The 18,916-nt window shown below is 39.5% G+C and overlaps 4 protein-coding genes across 4 annotated transcripts; 1 reads left to right on the top strand and 3 right to left on the bottom strand.

The window, feature by feature from the left end:
* Positions 1–1,597: 1,597 nt before the first annotated feature.
* On the bottom strand, positions 1,598–2,472 carry LOC115199003 (hemoglobin subunit beta). The gene is made up of 3 exons (XM_029761487.1): positions 2,331–2,472; positions 1,919–2,141; positions 1,598–1,815 (listed from the first exon to the last, which is right to left on the bottom strand). Exons 1-3 carry the CDS (start codon positions 2,420–2,422, stop codon positions 1,687–1,689), a joined length of 444 nt encoding a protein of 147 aa, XP_029617347.1. The 5' UTR covers positions 2,423–2,472; the 3' UTR covers positions 1,598–1,686.
* A 1,238-nt stretch (positions 2,473–3,710) lies between these two features.
* On the top strand, positions 3,711–4,556 carry LOC115199016 (hemoglobin subunit alpha-1). The gene is made up of 3 exons (XM_029761512.1): positions 3,711–3,821; positions 3,930–4,137; positions 4,324–4,556. Exons 1-3 carry the CDS (start codon positions 3,727–3,729, stop codon positions 4,450–4,452), a joined length of 432 nt encoding a protein of 143 aa, XP_029617372.1. The 5' UTR covers positions 3,711–3,726; the 3' UTR covers positions 4,453–4,556.
* Positions 4,557–6,068: 1,512 nt separating this feature from the next.
* On the bottom strand, positions 6,069–7,316 carry LOC115194294 (hemoglobin subunit beta-like). Its single transcript, XM_029753939.1, has 3 exons — positions 7,193–7,316; positions 6,825–7,039; positions 6,069–6,721 (listed from the first exon to the last, which is right to left on the bottom strand). Exons 1-3 carry the CDS (start codon positions 7,281–7,283, stop codon positions 6,593–6,595), a joined length of 435 nt encoding a protein of 144 aa, XP_029609799.1. The 5' UTR covers positions 7,284–7,316; the 3' UTR covers positions 6,069–6,592.
* Positions 7,317–16,959: 9,643 nt separating this feature from the next.
* LOC115199010 (hemoglobin subunit alpha-4) lies at positions 16,960–18,111 on the bottom strand. Its single transcript, XM_029761498.1, has 3 exons — positions 17,941–18,111; positions 17,262–17,469; positions 16,960–17,173 (listed from the first exon to the last, which is right to left on the bottom strand). Exons 1-3 carry the CDS (start codon positions 18,033–18,035, stop codon positions 17,045–17,047), a joined length of 432 nt encoding a protein of 143 aa, XP_029617358.1. The 5' UTR covers positions 18,036–18,111; the 3' UTR covers positions 16,960–17,044.
* Positions 18,112–18,916: the final 805 nt, after the last annotated feature.

Below are 18,916 nucleotides of genomic sequence, written 5' to 3'. Positions count from 1 at the left end.
TATAATACTAAAACGTAAAACAGCCTAATGATTTTGATTGGCTGATCATGCTATATTTGTAACATATTATTCATTTATTTTTATGAACCAATGTGGTTCAGTTTCCATAAAATGTCAACAGTTAAACGTCGAATTTTACACTATTTGAAATGAAATACACAGTATATCTTGTTTAATTTCTTAGCAATATTGGTTGATTAATTAATTGATTCATCAGTCTATTATTCATGAGAAGTGAGCAGTAAAAGTTTAAAAAGTTTAAATAGTAGCCCATAGATTAATCAAATGGCTCGCTTAGGACTTGCTATTGATAAACAAGATTGAACAAACTATTTGACATAGGACCACATAAACAAAAACTATTTGATATACAAAAATAATATATATTAGATGATTAGGCTAATTAAGGACGTATAAATATATATATATATTATGAATGGCTTGATATTATTTCTTAATTACATTTCCTATACACTTAATATTTCCTAAGAACATTTCCTATACACATCACAACGTATATAACGTGTAAAACATAACCTAGTAGTTTTGCTGATCATGCTAGAATTGTAACATATTGTTAATGCATTTTTATAAACCAATGTGGTTAAGTTTTCATAAAATGTGAAAAGTTACATGTTGCATTTATACATGATGTCAAATGAAATACACAGACAGTATATCTTGTTGAATTTCTTAAGATTATTGGTTGATTAATCCATTGATTGAATAATCTATTATTAATGACTTTAATAGATTCCTATCTGAACACTTTTTGTACGGTTATCATGGCTCCAAAGCTGGCCATGACAGGAGGTGCCTCTCATAAATGTATTTAGTATTTTATAGGGTTCTATAGACCAATTGATTTATTATTATTCGTAAATGGTGTGGCAGGGTAGCCTAGTGGTTAGAGCGTTGGACTAGTGACCAAAAGGTTGCAACTTCGAATCCCCGAGCTGACAAAGTAAAAATCTGTTGTTCTGCCCCTGAACAAGACAGTTAACCCACTGTTCCTAGGCCGTCATTGAAAACAAAAATGTGTTCTTAACGGACTTGCGTAGTTAAATAAAGGTGAAAATGTATATCATTTTGATCTGGTTAACCTCTCGACCATTCAACAATCCCTTGCCACACTAATACATCAACCAAACATTGAATAACAGATATGTTCTGAAAAGTTATGTTGAACCTTTATGAATGACGATTGTGTGTAATTGAACAGGAATTTATCATTGCAGCTCTGCTCTTATTTGACTCAATGCTGCATCATTGGACACACGTTTGTCTTCATTATATGGTTCGCTCATGCACAGCTAATGTCATGTCAGTCTATTAATTGCAAAAAAAATGTTTTCATTTGCTAAATATTTGTATATATATTGCACATTATCCATATCTGGTTAACAAGGTTTTTGCGATATTCACACCCCCAGCCTATCATATTACCATATTAGACCTATTAGTCTGCTATATGTGCCACCGTATTGATGTTCATGTATGAAAAAAAAGGCGCAGATAAAAAATATTAATTTGCTGATTTTATTTGCTTTAGTAGAAGGAACAACATGTGCCTCTAAACAAATGATCAGCGCTTGTTGGTCCTCTGAGCTTGTTGGTCCTCTGAGCTGGTTGGTCCTCTGAGCTTGTTGGTTCTCTGATGGTCGTCCGTCTCTGAGTGGAGGGGCTCTAGTGGTACTGTTTGCCCAGGGAGCTCACCACGACAGCCAGGAACTTCTGGAAAGCACCCTGGACATCAGCGGTGAACTCAGCACCCATTCTCGCAGCAACAACAATAGTAAGGCAGTCAGCCAGCAGCTGCAAAGGAAAGGAGCAAATGGACATGTAAGAAAACGCATTCTAGCACGCTATTTTAATAGATAGGCAAGTACCTTGTGTGAAGTCGAACATTTAACTTTACCCGGAAGTTGTCGGGATCCACGTGTAGTTTCTCGGAGTGCAGCACGCTCAGCTCTGCGTAGGTGGCCTTGATGTCATCCATGTTCTTGACAGCCCGGTCCAGTCCGTGCAGGACGGTCTTTCCGTGAGCGGCGACCATTGGGTTTCCCTGGATGGCAGCGGCGTTGTACAGGTTTCCAAAGTTACCGAAATACCTCTGGGTCCAGGGGTACACGACCAGACACCTGTAGAAATAATAAACAGTCAAGAATGACAGAAACGTGATATCTGCATACACACATATCTTATGGAAATCAATGATGAAATACGAATTCATCTTGAAAATCATAATAACAAGCGCATGCTAATATAATAACAATATAATAACATGAATAATTCCAATAATTTGTAGACCACAGTTTTAAACGCACTACCTGGAAAGAGCCGCGGGGCCTACGACATCGTAGTCCATCTTCTCGAAGACGCTCTGAATGGTGGCGCGCTCAAAGTCTGTCCACTGAACCATGTTGGGAGCTGTTGAAGTTTCTTTCACAGAGGCTAACGAATCGTATACACTTGGTCTTCGTTTGAGCAGCGTTTTTAAAAGGATCGGAACACTCCTCCCTAAAGACAGTCATGGGTGGGGTCATGGTAGTGGGCTGTATAAGCCAAGACTCACAGATTTTACTCAGATAATAACGTGAAGGTTGACTATTTAACATATATGTTTAAAAACAATTTGACAATAACATACTGTCCTAAAATCAATTATGAAATCATTCATTTAAGTATTAAGTTCCATAACAATTATTACATTAACATTATTAGAAATATGAACAAAAATAAGCCCAAAATAGTGGGGAAATATACAATTCTCAACACATGCAAATACATGTGTAATATGCCTACTATCTGAAGTTATAGGTCTATTGCACATTAATTACACTTGGTGGGGATTCAATTACTTTGTCTGAGAAACATTTTTCAACTATCTCTGTGTACGCCTATAGTCAGATATTAGTAAGATATAACTACGATATTAATATATTACTAAGATATATTAAATAGTCTACTAAGATATTTCTTATTTTTTATCCTTGTAATACATTTCTAATCAAATGAATTGATATTTCAGCTCTATGTTCATTCTGTGCTAGTAAGGTCGACCCATTTAATATTTATTTTTAGATTTGCACTATTCCAATCTATTTTGGAATAATGCATCTCTACGGTCAACTTTTCCATATTTCTGAATACAGGCTTCTATTCCTTACTTATGATACAGGCAATTCAGCTATTGACAATACAATTAGACTTTTCTCTTTAATGGGTGAATACCATAAAGCCAGAGTGAGAAATAAATAAATAAACGAATATTGAATTATTTTGTATTGAAATAAAATATGGAAATGACTGAGTCCCTTGTAAAAACTACCAGCATTAAAAAAACTCAACACATCTCTAATACTAAATAACTTTGTAGACTTCAATGACTGTGATAATCATGTATTTTTTCATGTTTTTTTATCCATCTCTACCCTGTGTGTTTTATGTTTGATATTGTGTGTTGCTCAGAAGGTGCTAACAATGTCTTTGTAAGTCTTGTATGGAGGATTGTACCAACTTGTGTTTTTGTCCAGTACAATAAGCAAATCAATGAAATAACTTGTGAGGGATTGTGCCTATTGAACATTAACAAAAGAGATGTTGTGTCTTGTTTATCTTGGAGGTGGGTCTGCTTTGGGTGGGGCTCGCGGCTAATATAAAAAGCCTTGGTTTGTAAGAGCTCATCACTGAACTTCTACTCCAGCATCGTCTTAAACGACAACCATGAGTCTCACCGCTAAGGACAAGAAAATGGTCAAGGCCTTCTGGGCCAAGGTGTCCGGCAAGGCTGAGGACATCGGCTGCGATGCTCTGTCTCGGTAATGGCTGTCGTGCTGCTAATCTTATAGCTGTTTTTGAAGTAAAAATGTAGACTGTTTGGTGTTAGCGTTTCATCTTTCTTGACGTGTCTTTTTCTTCCGGTGCAGGATGCTGGTTGTGTACCCCCAGACCAAGACCTACTTCTCCCACTGGAAGGACCTGAGCCCCGGCTCTGCCCCAGTCAGGAAGCACGGTGGGACCATCATGGGAGGCATCAGTTTAGCCGTGGCCAACATCGACGACCTCAGCGCCGGTCTCCTCGCCCTCAGCGAGCTGCACGCCTTCCAGCTGCGTGTCGATCCCGCCAACTTCAAGGTCAGGACAGTCACAGCATTATTTATAATCATTTGTTTACCGTTGACACCAAATCAAAATGTATAGTTAAAATGCATTTCAAATATGTCGGGTACTCTTTACAGTAAAATGGACAACGTAGATTATTAAATAAAATAGCCTATTAAAACATGTAGCGTACTAATTTCCATTCCTTTCGTCCTGTAGATCCTGTCCCACAACATCTTGGTGGTGCTGGCTGTCTTGTTCCCCAATGAATTCAACCCGGAAGCTCATGTGGCCATGGACAAGTTCCTGGCCGCGGTGGGCCGGGCTCTGTCTGAGAAGTACCGATAAGATGTGGACAGAAGGCATCAGACCAGACGGATTGCAGCATTGATCAGCACTGTGCTCAGCTCTGTATTGTTCTAAAATATTATTAAATGTTCAAACGCGCATAATTACGTTTTTTGGTCTTTACTTGGGTTTTTAATGAGTTGTGTTGTAGAGCACATGACCTGATGTGATTGAATATGTTGCTGTTTGCAAGTCTGAAAGACATCGAAACGCAAAAAGGTATTCATATAGAAAATGGAGACTACATGCAAAACATTTACACAAAAAGCGGTCCTCAGAGAACTTAGCAGTAAAAGTTTAAAAAGTAAAAAAACTAAATCAGAGAAGGGGAACAAAGTTTAAATAGTAGCCTATAGATTAATCAAACGGCTCGCTTAGAACTTGCTACTGATAAACAAGATTGAACAAACTATTTGACATAGGACCACATAAACAAAATGGAAAAAACGATTTGATATAACAGAATAATATATATTATATAAGTAGGCTAATTATATATTGATAGTATTTATTATAACAGAATAATATATTTAACAGAATAATATAATATAACAGAATAGTATATATTATATAAGTAGGCTAATTAAGGGCTAAAATATATTATAAAACAATTATAAAAATAAAAATGATATATATATATATATAATTTTTATTATTATTATAAAACAAATTTTAGGAATGAATTGTTAGTATTTATTAATACAATTTCCTAAACTCAAAGTCGTCAAGGACAGGAGGTTCCTCTAATAAATATATTTTGTATTTTATAGGGTTCTTTTGACTAACTGATTTATTGTTATTAATAAATAAAAATGTATCTCATGTTGATCTGGTTAAAGCTAGAATCCTTAATTGAAACAATAACAAAGCATGGTCTGTTTAGGTAAACAGCTGAGGGATGGGCCTGGAGAAATGTGACCACTCTCAAAATCATAGACAGAGCTATGGATGCAAGGACTGACTATCCATGATATCAAAAATGATAGTTTTAACCATGTTATGAGGCTATACAGTGTCTGTTTACATTTAATTTGTTTGCAAACTGAGTAAAAGAGTAAAACAAGCTTATATGTTGGGTTCTGATGGGGTACGACAGTTGAACTGAGCTCATGAGACATTTACAAGTTATATTCTTTAAGAATCAATGGGTATATATTATTCATTCCCCAAATCGATGTAGCAACTAGGGAGTCTGGGTTTAAACTCTCGATCACTCAACAATTTCTTGCCACACTAATACATGAACCTAACATTGAATACCAGATCTGTTCTGAAAAGTTCTCTTCAACTTTTATGAATTAGATGATTGTGAGTTTGAACAGGAATTAATCATTGCAATCCTGATATCATTTAAACGTATTGTATCAATTCTACACCATTAAACACAAGGTTGTATTTATTAGTTGCATTTGGTTAGTTCATGCACGGCTAATGTAGCATGTCCGTGTGATTAATTGGACAATATTTTAGTTATTTGCTATATATTTGTATATATTGCACATTATCAATATCTGATTAACAAGGTGGAAATATTTACACACTTAGTTCATAATGCAGTAGTCTACCATATGTGCCACCATATTGATGTTCATGCAAGAAAAATAAGGCACAGATAAAAAATATTAATTTGCTGATTTTATTTGCTTTAGTAGAAGGAACAACATGTGCCTCTAAACAAATAATCAGCGCGTGTTGGTCCTCTGAGCTTGTTGGTCCTCTGAGCTTGTTGGTCCTCTTAGCTTGTTGGTCCTCTGAACTTGTTGGTCCTCTTAGCTTGTTGGTCCTCTGAGCTTGTTGGTCCTCTGAGCTTGTTGGTCCTCTGAGCTTGTTGGTCCTCTGAACTTGTTGGTCCTCTTAGCTTGTTGGTCCTCTTAGCTTGTTGGTCCTCTGAGCTTGTTGGTCCTCTGAGCTTATTGGTCCTCTGAGTGTGTTGGTCCTCTGAGCTTGTTGGTCCTCTGAGCTTGTTGGTCCTCTGAGCTTGTTGGTCCTCTGAGCTTGTTGGTCCTCTGAGCTTATTGGTCCTCTGAGTGTGTTGGTCCTCTGAGCTTGTTGGTCCTCTGAGCTTATTGGTCCTCTGAGCTTGTTGGTCCTCTGAGCTTGTTGGTCCTCTGATGGTCGTCCGTCTCTGAGTGGAGGGGCTCTAGTGGTACTGTTTGCCCAGGGAGCTCACCACGACAGCCAGGAACTTCTGGAAAGCACCCTGGACATCAGCGGTGAACTCAGCACCCATTCTCGCAGCAACAACAATAGTAAGGCAGTCAGCCAGCAGCTGCAAAAGAAAGGAGCAAATGGACATGTAAGAAAACGTATTCTAGCACACTATTTTAATAGATAGGCAAGTACCTTGTGTGAAGTCGAACATTTAACTTTACCCGGAAGTTGTCGGGATCCACGTGTAGTTTCTCGGAGTGCAGCACGCTCAGCTCTGCGTAGGTGGCCTTGATGTCATCCATGTTCTTGACAGCCCGGTCCAGTCCGTGCAGGACGGTCTTTCCGTGAACGGCGACCATTGTGTTTCCCTGGATGGCAGCGGCGTTGTGATATATGCATACACTCAACGTACAGAAATAAATGATTTTGTCGTTTGGAGATGTGTATTACGCGTAAATTACGCGCTTATGTCAAATAATAACCCGTCTTGAAAACCGTTAACAACATGACTAATTCCAATAATTTGTAAGCCACCGTGTTTAAGGCACAATAACGCTTACATCAAATAGGGTATAAACGGTAGCCTAACTGGAAAGAGCCGCGGGGCCCACGTCATCGTAGTCCATCTTTGAGAAGATGCTTTGGATTGTGGCGCGCTCAAAGTCTGTCCACTCAACCATGTTGCTGGCTATGAGGTTCCTTTGACAGGGTTCTTAATGGAGGTTAAGGAATCCTGTGCACGTAGACTTTGTTTGAGCAGCGTTTTTAAAGTACACTCCTCCCTAAAGACAGCGATGGGTGGGGTCATGTTAGTAGGCTGTAAAGCCAAGCGTCACAGATTTTACTGAGATAATATAATGTGAATGGAAAGGTTTACTTTTGACCAAGTGATTGGCACCCATTTTTCTTACATTTTTCTTACATTTTCTTACATTTTTCTCTGCATTGTTGGGAAAGGGCTCGTAAGTAAGCATTTCTCGGTAAAGTTAACACCTGTTGTATTCTGCGCATGTGACAAATACAATTTGATTTGATAAAGATGTGCACAAAATACTGTATAAAATAAATAATACAAATACTGAGCTACATTGTATGCTAAAATGGGACAATTATATTATTTTATAGGCCTACTAATATTCCAAATTGATCAGGCACTCGCACATCTGAGCTATCTCTAGTTCACATCTGAGCTATCTCTAGTTCACATCTGAGCTATCTCTAGTTCACATCTGAGCTATCTCTAGTTCACATCTGAGCTATCTCTAGTTCACATCTGAGCTATCTCTAGTTCACATCTGAGCTATCTCTAGTTCACATCTGAGCTATCTCTAGTTCACATCTGAGCTATCTCTAGTTCACATCTGAGCTATCTCTTGTTCACATCTGAGCTATCTCTAGTTCACATCTGAGCTATCTCTAGTTCACATCTGAGCTATCTCTTGTTCACATCTGAGCTATCTCTAGTTCACATCTGAGCTATCTCTAGTTCACCAAGGCCTTGAGGCCGAGAGGTAAAGCTTAATAAAGAGCAGTGATATTAGCAAGAGCAGTATGCGGTTTCTTCTTTTTTCCCTCATCTTATAGGCCTACTAATATAATTGCTCAGAGAAAGAGTATACAAGTAATAAAACATATAAAAATCTAGGGGTCAAAATGATTGGCATCCCCGTTTTCAGTACCCCAGCACCCTCCCCTTCCGAGGATAGCGACAATTAGCCTTTTTCTCAAATGTTTAATGAGATTGGAGAACACATTGGTCCTCTTAGCTTAGACCGTTCCTCCATATAGAATATTTCCAGATCATTGATCTCCTTCATCTGCACATATGGACTGCCCTCTTTAATTCAAACCACAGGTTTTCAATGGGGTTCAAGTCCCGAGACTGATATTGATTTTGTGGTCAATTTACCATTTCTTTATGGATTTTGATGTGTGCTTGGGGTTATTGTCTTGCTGTAAGATCCACTTGTGGCCAAATGTCAACCTCTTGGCAGAGGCAACCAGGGTTTTGGCTAAAATGTCTTGGTACTTGGTAAAGTCCATAGTGCCGATGACTTTATCAAGGGCCCCAAGTACCACACTCACTTGAATATGATTTAACTCATAGCAACATATCGTTATAGACCGGAAACTGGCAAGGAGGATTTGGAGTTAGACATATTCTCTTCCTTTATTGATTGTGCCTATTGGGCCTGTAGGGTATAGGCCTATGGATATTTAAGAACACTCTAATTTCAATAAAGGACGATTACAGGATACTAAAGTAAGTTCGTGGGCAAGTGCAAACTGACAATAATGATCCTCAATAGCCAATACGACACGTTTCATGTTTCTCATAGGCCTAATAAGTTCCATATTAGTAGAGTTGAAATATGGTCAGAAATGTGTACAATACGGGAACTTTGTGGAGCTTTCTTTTTATTGGTAGCAGTTCCTGGATAATTTCCCCCCTCAATCAAATCTCCAGCAGAGGGCACTCTCAACCTTTCATATAACAGATACCTAAGCACACCATGGAGTTATCAAAGAGGCACACTCATAGATATAGATAGAGGACTCTTTATATCTGTGCCATTTTAGCCTCTGTGACAGCAGCGCCATTGAGCCTACAGCCCATAGGAATCCCCACCCAGTTGCCTACTTTGACTAGGCCTACTTTAAAATGGCAGAAGCATGGTGGAAGCCCTCAACGGCGCTGCCCATACTTAAACATCCTTTTGGCAACTAGAGGCCTCTATCATTCTCTATGGGCACACCAGAGAACTCAGAACTTACTGCATGAGAGCTCACGTTCATGTCGCGGAGCTTCTGTAGGCCAGATATGGAACAGAGGATCAAGCCAAACCAGTGTGGTCCATGGAGGTACTGCGGGGTTCCGCAGACATATCTCAAAATCAGTATTTCTAACAACAGATTAAACTAATTTTGTCCAAGGGATCCGTGGAATAAGTTTAGAGTGTGTAATACAATACAATACAATGTAATATTATTAATCTATAGTGTTTGTTTTTAACCTGTTTGGGATAGGGGGCAGTATTTTCACGGCTGGATAAAAAACGTACCCGATTTAATCTGGTTACTACTCCTGCCCAGAAACGAGAATATGCATATAATTTGTAGATTTGGATAGAAAACACTCAAAAGTTTCTAAAACTGTTTGAATGGTGTCTGTGAGTATAACAGAACTCATATGGCAGGCCAAAACCTGAGAAGATTCCATACAGGAAGTGCCCTGTCTGACAATTTATTGTCCTTCTGTAGACTCTCTATCGAAAATACAGCATCTGTGCTGTAACATGACATTGTCTAAGGCTTCCATTGGCTCTCAGAAGGCACCAGAAAGTGGAATGAGAGGTCTGCAGTCTCTGGGCTAAGTACAGCAGCTCTGTTTGTTACTGGCCTGCCTGGGGACAGTGACACTGGAGATGCATGTCCACGAGACTACTCCATTTTTTCTTTCAGTCTTTGAATGAATACAACGTCGCCCGGTTGGAATATTATCACTATTTTACGAGAAAAATAGCATAAAAATTTATTTTAAACAGCGTTTGACATGCTTCGAAGTACGGTAATGGAATATTTGGATTTTTTTTGTCACGAAATGCGCTCGCGCGTCACCCTTCGGATAGTGACCTCAACGCACGAACAAAACGGAGCTATTTTAATATAACTATGGATTATTTCGAACCAAAACAGCATTTGTTGTTGAAGTAGAAGTCCTGGGAGTGCATTCTGACGAAGAACAGCAAAGGTAATCCAATTTTTCTTATAGTAATTCTGAGTTTAGTGAGAACCAAACTTGGTGGGTGTCAAATTAGCTAGCCTGTGATGGCCGAGCTATCTACTCAGAATATTGCAAAATGTGCTTTCGCCGAAAATATATTTTAAAATCTGACACCGCGATTGCATAAAGGAGTTCTGTATCTATAATTCTTAAAGTAATTGTTATGTTTTTTGTGAACGTTTATTGTGAGTAATTTAGTAAATTCACCGGAAGTTTGCGGTGGGTATGCTAGTTCTGAACATCACATGCTAATGTATAAAGCTGGTTTTTGATATAAATATGAACTTGATTGAACAAAACATGCATGTATTGTATAACATAATGTCCTAGCAGTGTCGTCTGATAAAGATCATCAAAGGTTAGTGCTGCATTTAGCTGTGGTTTTGGTTTTTGTGACATATATGCTTGCTTTGAAAATGGCTGTGTGATTATTTGGGTACTTTCCTGACATAATCTAATGTTTTGCTTTCACTGTAAAGCCTTTTTGAAATCGGACAATGTGGTTAGATTAACGAGAGTCTTCTCTTTAAAATGGTGTAAAATAGTTGATTGTTTGAGAAAATTGAATTGTGGTATTTTAGTTGGTTTTGTATTTCGCGCCGTGCGATGCCATTGGCTGTTGGCTAGGGATTCCGCTAGCGGAACGTCTGTCCTTAAAGGGAAACTACATAATTATGTATTTATTTCATTTTTGAACCTGGGAGAGTTCAACCAATGATGTCATTGGTTGTTTGAGCCTGCTGTCTGATCTAAAAATGAATGGAGCAATGTTTTGTAGCAATTATTGTGGCCTTTGTGTTTAGCCGATTGCAGATCACACAATCACTCTAGTAGATATGGTTGTCCTTGTTCAATAGAGCCTTTGGACTTGTCTCAAAGATGTTCATATGCACAAGTTGCAATCAAGTGAAGGATCATTTCATCACACAGGCTACCAGCAACATGGTTACCTAGACTATTGAACAAAAACCGGCACCTCAACATTTAAAAAAGGACATGAAAAGTGTTTTGTAAATACAATAAATTAACTAACCTCAAATTATCACATTGAAATCTAAGGGACGTAATTTTCCATTAGGTTGTTATTAGTTATGTGGACTTGGAATGATTAGCTCTAATATTAATTCAAAGTTTGGACACACGTACTCATTCAAGGATTTTTGTTATTTTTACTATTTTCTACATTGTAGGATAATAGTGAAGACATCAAAACTAGCAAATAACACATATGGTATCATGTAGTAACCAAAAAAGTGTTAAACAAATCAAAATATATTTCATATTCTTCAAAGTAGCCACCCTTTGCCTTGATGACAGCTTTGCACACTCTTGGCATTCTCTGAACCAGCTTCACCTGGAATGCTTTTCCAACTGTCTTGAAGGAGTTCCCACATATGCTGAGCACTCGTTGACTGCTTTACCTTCACTCTGCGGTTCGACTCATCCCAAACCATCTCACTTTAGTTGAGGTCGTGGGATTATGGAGGCCGATGGTGTGTCTTTTTTTTTTTGCTAAAAATGTGTGGCATGAGGTAAATAATGTTGAAGTTATAAAAACTAAGAAAGGATATTCAGTGTCTCATTACAACATATTTAGTAATGGGATGTAATTGTAAATCAAAGTGATTGCAAATCAAATCAAATTCTATTTGTCACATGCGCCGAATACAACAGGTGTAGACATTATAGTGAAATGCTTACTTACAAGCCCTTAACCAACAATGCAGTTTTAAGAAAATACCTTAAAGTGTGAAATAAAAGTAACAAATAATTAAAGAGCAGCAGTAAAATAACAATAGCGAGGCTATATACAGGGGGTACCGGTACAGAGTCAATGTGTGGCAATTAAAGTGACTATGCATAGACGATAACAGAGAGTAGCAGCAGCATAGAAGAGGGAGGGGGGAGGGGCAATGCAAATAGTATGCAACTGAGCCACCCGTGTGGCCTACATAACACCAAAGTTTGAGTTAGGAGGTAACTTTGGTCAACCCGTGAGGCTCAGTTGGTAGAGCATGGTGTTTGCAACGCCAGCGTTTTGGGTTCGTTTCCCACGGGGGACCAGTACGGAAAACAATGTATGCATTCACTACTGTAAGTCGCTCTGGATAAGAGCATCTGCTAAATGACTAAAATGTAAATGTCTGAGCAGCCATTTAATTAGATGTTCAGGAGTCTTATGGCTTGGGGGTGGAAGCTGTTTAGAAGCCTCTTGGACCTAGAGTTGGAGCTCCGGTACCGCTTGCCGTGCGGTAGCAGAGAGAACAGTCTATGACTAGGGTATCTGGAGTCTTTGACCATTTTTAGGGCTTTCTTCTGATACTGCCTGGTATAGAGGTCCTGGGTGGCAGGAAGCTTGGCCCGGTGATGTACTGGGCCGTACTCACTTCTCTCTGTAGTCCCTTGCGGTCGAAGGCTGAGCAGTTGCCGTACCAGGCAGTGATGCAAGCCGTCAGGATGCTCTCGATGGTGCAGATGTAGAACCTTTTGAGGATCTGAGGACACATGCCAAATCTTTCCAGTCTCCTAAGGCAGAATAGGTTTTGTCATGCCTTCTTCATAACTGTCTTGGTGTGCTTGGACCATGATTGTTTGTTGGTGATGTGGACACCAAGGAACTTGAAGCTCTCAACCTGCTCCCCTACAGGGAATGGGGGCATGCTCAGTCCTCCTTTTCCTGTAGTCCACAATCATCTCCTTTGTCTTGATCACGTTGAGGGAGAGGTTGGTGTCCTTGCACCACACGGCTAAGTCTCTGATCTCCTCCCTATAGGCTGTCTCGTCGTTGTCGGTGATCAGGCCTACCACTGTTGTGTCATCAGCAAACTTAAGGATGGTGTTGGAGACGTGCCTGGCCGTGCAGTCATTAGTGAACAGGGAGTACAGGAGGGGACTGAGCATGCACCCCTGAGGGGCCCTTGTTTTGAGGATCAGCATGGCGGATGTGTTGTTACCTACCCTTACCACCTGGGGGCGGCCCATCAGGAAGTCCAGGATCCAGTTGCAGAGGGAGGTGTTTAGTCCCAGGGACCTTCGCTTAGTGATGAGCTTTGAGGGCACTATGGTGTTGAAGGCTGAGCTGTAGTCAATGAATAGCATTCTCACATAGGTGTCCCTTTGGTCCAGGTGTGAAAGGGCAGTGTGGAGAGCAATAGAGATTGCATCATCTGTGGATCTGTTGGTGCGGTATGCAAATTGGAGTGGGTCTAGGGTTTCTGGGATGATGGTGTTGATGTGAGCCATGACCAGCCTTTCAAAGCACTTCATGGCTACAGACGTGAGGACTATGGGTTGGTAGTCATTTAGGCTGGTTACCTTAGTGTTCTTGGGCACAGGGACTATGGGGGTCTGCTTGAAATATGTTGGTATTACAGACTCAGACATAGAGGTTGAAAATGTCAGTGAAGACAGTTGCCAGTTGGTCAGCGCATGCTCAGAGTACACATCCTAGTAATACGTCTGGCCCTGAGGCCTTGTGAATGTTGACTTGTTTATAGGTCTTACTCACATCAGCTGCGGAGAGTGTGATCACACAGTCGTCCGGAAGAGCTGATGCTCTCATGCATGTTTCAGTGTTACTTGCCTCGAAGCAAGCATAGAAGTTATTTAGCTCTTCTGGTAGGCTCGTGTCACTGGGCAGCTCTCGGCTGTGCTTCCCTTTGTTGTCTGTAATAGTTTGCAAGCCCTGCCACGTCTGACGTGCGTCGGAGCCGGTGTATTACGATTTGATCTTAGTCCTGTATTGACTCTTTGCCTGTTTTATGGTTCGTTGCAGGTCAGAGCGGGATTTCTTATAAGCTTCTGGGTTAGAGTCCCGCTCCTTGAAAGCGTCATCTCTACCCTTTAGCTCAATGCGGATGTTGCCTGTAATCCATGGCTTCTGGTTGGGGTATGTACGTACAGTCACTGTGGGGATGACATCATCAATACACTTATTGATGAAGCCAGTGACTGATGTGGTGCACTCCTCAATGCCATTGGAGGAATCCCAGAACATTTTACAGTCTGTGCTAGCAAAACAGTCCTGTAGTTTAGCATCTGCTTCATCTGACCACTTTATATTGACCGAGTCACTGGTATTCCTGCTTAATTGTTGCTTGTAAGCAGGAATCAGGAGGATAGAATTATGGTCAGATTTGCCAAATGGAGGGCGAGGGAGAGCTTTGTATGTATCTCTGTGTATGGTTTTGTTTCTATCCCAACCTTTTTAGAATATTGACATTTGGAGTGTTGCAGTATTCTAATCGCCTATATATATACTGTCAAACTGGGACACACTATTACTGTAAAACTGGGACACACTATTACTGTAAAACTGGGAACCTCCTCTAGGCCATTTTAATGCCGAATTTTTTTTCTGGGGATTATGAAATACAGAATTTCTTAACAGAAATCATTTTTTTAAATAGGATCAAATGTACAACATAAATTTCCTCAAATCTGCTATCAGCTAGCTTGCTAGAAAAATATTGCATAGCTGCATTTTACTTAGAAAGATATTACCTCACCAACATAAAAAATCCTAGCTATATTCGTATCCATAATAAAATATCCCCAAAAATAAATAAATAAATAATCTTTTAATTTGTATGAATAATTGAAGTTTATCATTAAAATGTTGAAATTACTCATACTCTTTAATTTATCCTTCTTTACAATAACGAATTAAGTGTCCCACTTTGCCAATCGAGGTGTCCCAATTTGCCAGTATCGACTTAAAAAATGTGGTCCCTTCATTTTTTCTTTTGTATAGTGTAGAAGAGTTTGTAAGCTATTTAAAATGGTATCGTGTCAGGGGTTAAGACAATGAGAGGATTCTGTAAGGTGTTCTGCAAAAAACATTTTCAGAAAGTTTCACATTTTACAAATACTCAACCTAATTATATAATTTGGCAAATGTATTCAAATTTCTCTGCATCACTTCCAGTTTCCCTTTCTGTAGCGCTATGTTTTCCTCCATGCGCTGTGCTCTCCCCAAGGCCAAATCAATTAATTAACACTTCTTAATAATTCAATGGATTGTGGTCAGTAACGCCATATGAGGTTATTGTGTAGGTTGGCCTACTGTTACAATAATATTTGAAATAATCTATCAGCAAGTTGCCTCAGTAAATCAATGAAGCCAATAGGGGTTTCAGCTATATTGTTGTTGAAATGATGTAGGCCTTATGACATTTCTAAACAGTAAAAAATACGTCAAATGACTAACCTATGAGAAAAGTGTAAAAATGTGTATTCGCATCAGTAGGCTAAATGACTGAAATGCATCAGAAAGGTATTGAAAAGTTCAGGAAAACATCAGGGAATCTCATCAGGTAGGCTATACAGTAGGCCTAATGTATGTGCGTATAGAAGATCTGCGTTGCTTTCAGTTACTAGACTAATGACCATGAGAACATTTCCCAGACTAATTGTAACTAAATATCCAAACGGAGATCCAGTGAAAACAAAAATCTGACATTGATTGATTTCTTGATTTATCAAGCTGAGTTCCTTCTCTCAAAGCAGCGCAGTGATGCTGTCCAATCAAAACGGTGCTGGAATTATCAGTTAACCACACATACCATCATTGGATAAAATAATTCTAGAATGTAGGCTACATACAACGCATCATCCAAACTGCATGATTGCCTATGCCTACACATACTGTAAGTGGCTAAAACACCAAATTAGGCCTACCTTATTATAAATTAGGCCATCATCACTGTCAATGATAATGATCATTCTTCACGTTGCACAGGTGAAACGTCCATGCTGCATGCATGCCAACCATTTGATCCCAATCAGTTTCATGGGAAAGTGCATTTCGACTTTCTTGAACGATGTAAGGGTGGCTAACCGGCCTAACTAATCACATTTTAGGACATACGGAGTAAATCAACACAGCCACCACATGAGAATTAAAAAAAATAAAACATTTCAGCACAATCATCCTAAATTATCATAAGAAATGACATGGTGTTTTTGGTATAACAGTAGCCTGACATTATCATGCTATTATTGTCGGTTTGTTATGTAGAATACTAATTAATCATGAAGTGATCTTGCGAGACACGTCACCATTTTAAGAAGTGGCAGAGCGTCGCTCCGCTGTACACCCGCAGCACTACACTCCTGATTATAACTGTTGGATGACGTCGAGGGTTTCGAGTAACCACAGCTCCATGAACTAAGTGGCGCATTCTGCTGACTACACTCTTTTTTAAACCATGGCAGCAGCGCAAAAGATTCAAGGCTGACCCAAATTCATAGCGGGCTAAAGCCCTGAAAGCCAGGTCCTGGTAACGTCCATGATGGACCGTAATGTCTGGGCACAACATATTGGTCTCAGGCACATTCATTTAGGACTTATTAAGGTCAAGGTGTATGCAAAGGTGGAGTAAGAATATACATTTATTGTGAAGTGCATCATTTTTATGAGATGCCTTTGAAATACTGTGAAATAGGCTATTAACTTTATTTTATACTTGACTTGACAAATACATTCTACAAGATAATCCAAATATAGCCTACAGTATAAATCACAAGACAATGTAAGACAATTAAAATGACAAACAACAAACACCTCGGTATGAGTTTCAGTTAGGTTTATTGTCAGTGTGCCAATATTGGATGGACATTATTCCTCGGATGACAGCTTGACAGCTGAACTCCGGTTTAGCGGTACTTCTCCGCCAGGGCCAGAGCCAGTTGCTGCAGGAACTTGTCCACGGACAGGTGGATCTCGGGGGTGAATTCGGCAGGGAAGTATGCGGCAAAGACCACAATCAGGTTGTGAGCCAGGATCTGCAAAGAAAAAGGGAAGTAGATTATTTCACATTTACACAGGTAAAAACTCAGATATTTTTAGTGTTATTTTTTTAAATGATCTTACCTTGAAGTTGGTGGGGTCCACCCTCAGCTTGGTGGCGTGCAGTTCACTGAGCTTGGTCAAGAAACCAAAAAGGTCGTCCAAGTGTCCAACAGAGTCATCGATCTGATTCATGATGGTGATGCCGTGCTTCTTCACTGGATCGGAACCGGGGGCAACGGAAGTCCAGTGGGAGAAGTAGGCCTTGGTCTGGGGGTAGACGACGAGCATCCTGTCGTGGACATTAGAAATCAGGTGAGCCAAAATGAATCTTAAATAATCATTCGTTCAGGGCTCCCGCACCTTATTTTCGCCTACATACACTCATAGAAAAAGTGGATCCAAATGGGTTCTTCGGCTGTCCTACAGGATAACCCTTTTTGTTTCCACTTAGAGCCTTTTATTGTTCCAAGTAGAACCCTTTGTGTTTCAGGTAGAAGCCTCTGGGAAAAGGGTTCCACATGGAACTAATATGGGTTCTACCTGGAACCAAAAGGGGTCTCTACTTGAAACCAAGAAGGGTTCTTCAAAGGGTTATCTTATGGAGACAGCTGAACAACCCTTTTAGGTTCCAGATAGCACCTGTTTTTCTAAGAGTGAAGGCTACGCGTTTATAGCTTCCAAATTGACTGAGTCATTTTGCACTAATAATTTCAACAGCCTACATGTACTTAGTCTAGAATTTATATCGTTATGTAATTACCTGGAAAGAGCCTGTTCTCCAATCTCATCGGATTTAGGGAGGATCTTGCCCCAGATGGCCTTCACGTTGGCTTTGTCCTTGGCTGAGAGACTCATAGCTGCGTCTTGTCCGTTTATCCACTTAAATTAAGATGCTGAGAAAAGAAGCTTGTGAGCATAGAAAACTCAGAGGCTGTTTTTATTGAGGCATGAGAGACGGCACACCCCGATATTATCTCGGCTCCTCCTCTGATTGGGAATTTGTCCAAGACATGATTCATGTTTTTTATACTTTATAATTATGCAACCGAGCCAATTTGTGTAATGTCCAACATATGACCTTAGCACATAATACTTTCGTTTGTAAAAATGTTGCCATAACAATGCATGCATTTATTTCATATAGATTGAACAACAAAGGGTTTTTGAAACACTTAATACCTTAATATTTTTCTTTACAATTAAAGTTAAGTCTAATATTAAGGTCTAATATTAAGGTCTAATATTAAGGTCTATTAAGGTCTAATTTTGCAGCACTCATTGGTGAGTGAGTATAGTCTATGTGATTCTGTAACCTTCAAAAGGTTCGATGGAAAAATCGATGGAAAGGTTTTGTTCTGGTAGCAAAACGTTGCCGATGCCTATCCAACACAGTCTCACAATCAATTGTAACAATATATAGGCTCCATGCATTGTATTTCAGTGGAGTTAAACAAAAAGCTGTAGTTTCATTGAATGAAATAGGCTAATATCCACATTGAATAGTGTCCAGTTAGAACTTATCAATTCCCCTGATGAAGGCCTAGAAAACGACTTGTCACCAACTGACATTTCGATCAATCATTCAAAAAGACCAGAAATATGGAACTTTCAAATGGGTGGGGCCGTCTGAATATGAAGATAAAACACATTTTGAGTCATGCTCTTTCTTTAATAGTTTACTCCCAATCTACGCTTTTCCCGAAATAAACACTTACATCATGAATTAGCATTCTATA

Source organism: Salmo trutta, chromosome 1 (assembly GCF_901001165.1).
Source record: "Salmo trutta chromosome 1, fSalTru1.1, whole genome shotgun sequence".
Taxonomy (NCBI): Eukaryota; Metazoa; Chordata; class Actinopteri; order Salmoniformes; family Salmonidae; genus Salmo; species Salmo trutta.
The sequence above is the reverse complement of the archived record's forward strand: the minus strand, read 5'-3'. Positions and strand labels throughout refer to the sequence as shown.

Excerpts from the sequence above, each read along its gene's own strand:
- LOC115199003 (XM_029761487.1), bottom strand. The coding sequence starts at position 2,422 with ATGGTTCAGTGGACAGACTTTGAGCGCGCCACCATTCAGAGCGTCTTC. Across the intron at positions 2,142-2,330 it reads GGCCCCGCGGCTCTTTCCAG|GTGTCTGGTCGTGTACCCCT; the intron begins GTAGTGCGTTTA and ends TTATTTCTACAG. Across the intron at positions 1,816-1,918 it reads TGGATCCCGACAACTTCCGG|CTGCTGGCTGACTGCCTTAC; the intron begins GTAAAGTTAAAT and ends TTTCCTTTGCAG.
- LOC115199016 (XM_029761512.1), top strand. The coding sequence starts at position 3,727 with ATGAGTCTCACCGCTAAGGACAAGAAAATGGTCAAGGCCTTCTGGGCC. Across the intron at positions 3,822-3,929 it reads GGCTGCGATGCTCTGTCTCG|GATGCTGGTTGTGTACCCCC; the intron begins GTAATGGCTGTC and ends CTTCCGGTGCAG. Across the intron at positions 4,138-4,323 it reads TCGATCCCGCCAACTTCAAG|ATCCTGTCCCACAACATCTT; the intron begins GTCAGGACAGTC and ends TTCGTCCTGTAG.
- LOC115194294 (XM_029753939.1), bottom strand. The coding sequence starts at position 7,283 with ATGGTTGAGTGGACAGACTTTGAGCGCGCCACAATCCAAAGCATCTTC. Across the intron at positions 7,040-7,192 it reads GGGCCCCGCGGCTCTTTCCA|CAAACGACAAAATCATTTAT; the intron begins GTTAGGCTACCG and ends AATACACATCTC. Across the intron at positions 6,722-6,824 it reads TGGATCCCGACAACTTCCGG|CTGCTGGCTGACTGCCTTAC; the intron begins GTAAAGTTAAAT and ends TTTCTTTTGCAG.
- LOC115199010 (XM_029761498.1), bottom strand. The coding sequence starts at position 18,035 with ATGAGTCTCTCAGCCAAGGACAAAGCCAACGTGAAGGCCATCTGGGGC. Across the intron at positions 17,470-17,940 it reads GGAGAACAGGCTCTTTCCAG|GATGCTCGTCGTCTACCCCC; the intron begins GTAATTACATAA and ends TGTCCACGACAG. Across the intron at positions 17,174-17,261 it reads TGGACCCCACCAACTTCAAG|ATCCTGGCTCACAACCTGAT; the intron begins GTAAGATCATTT and ends TTTTCTTTGCAG.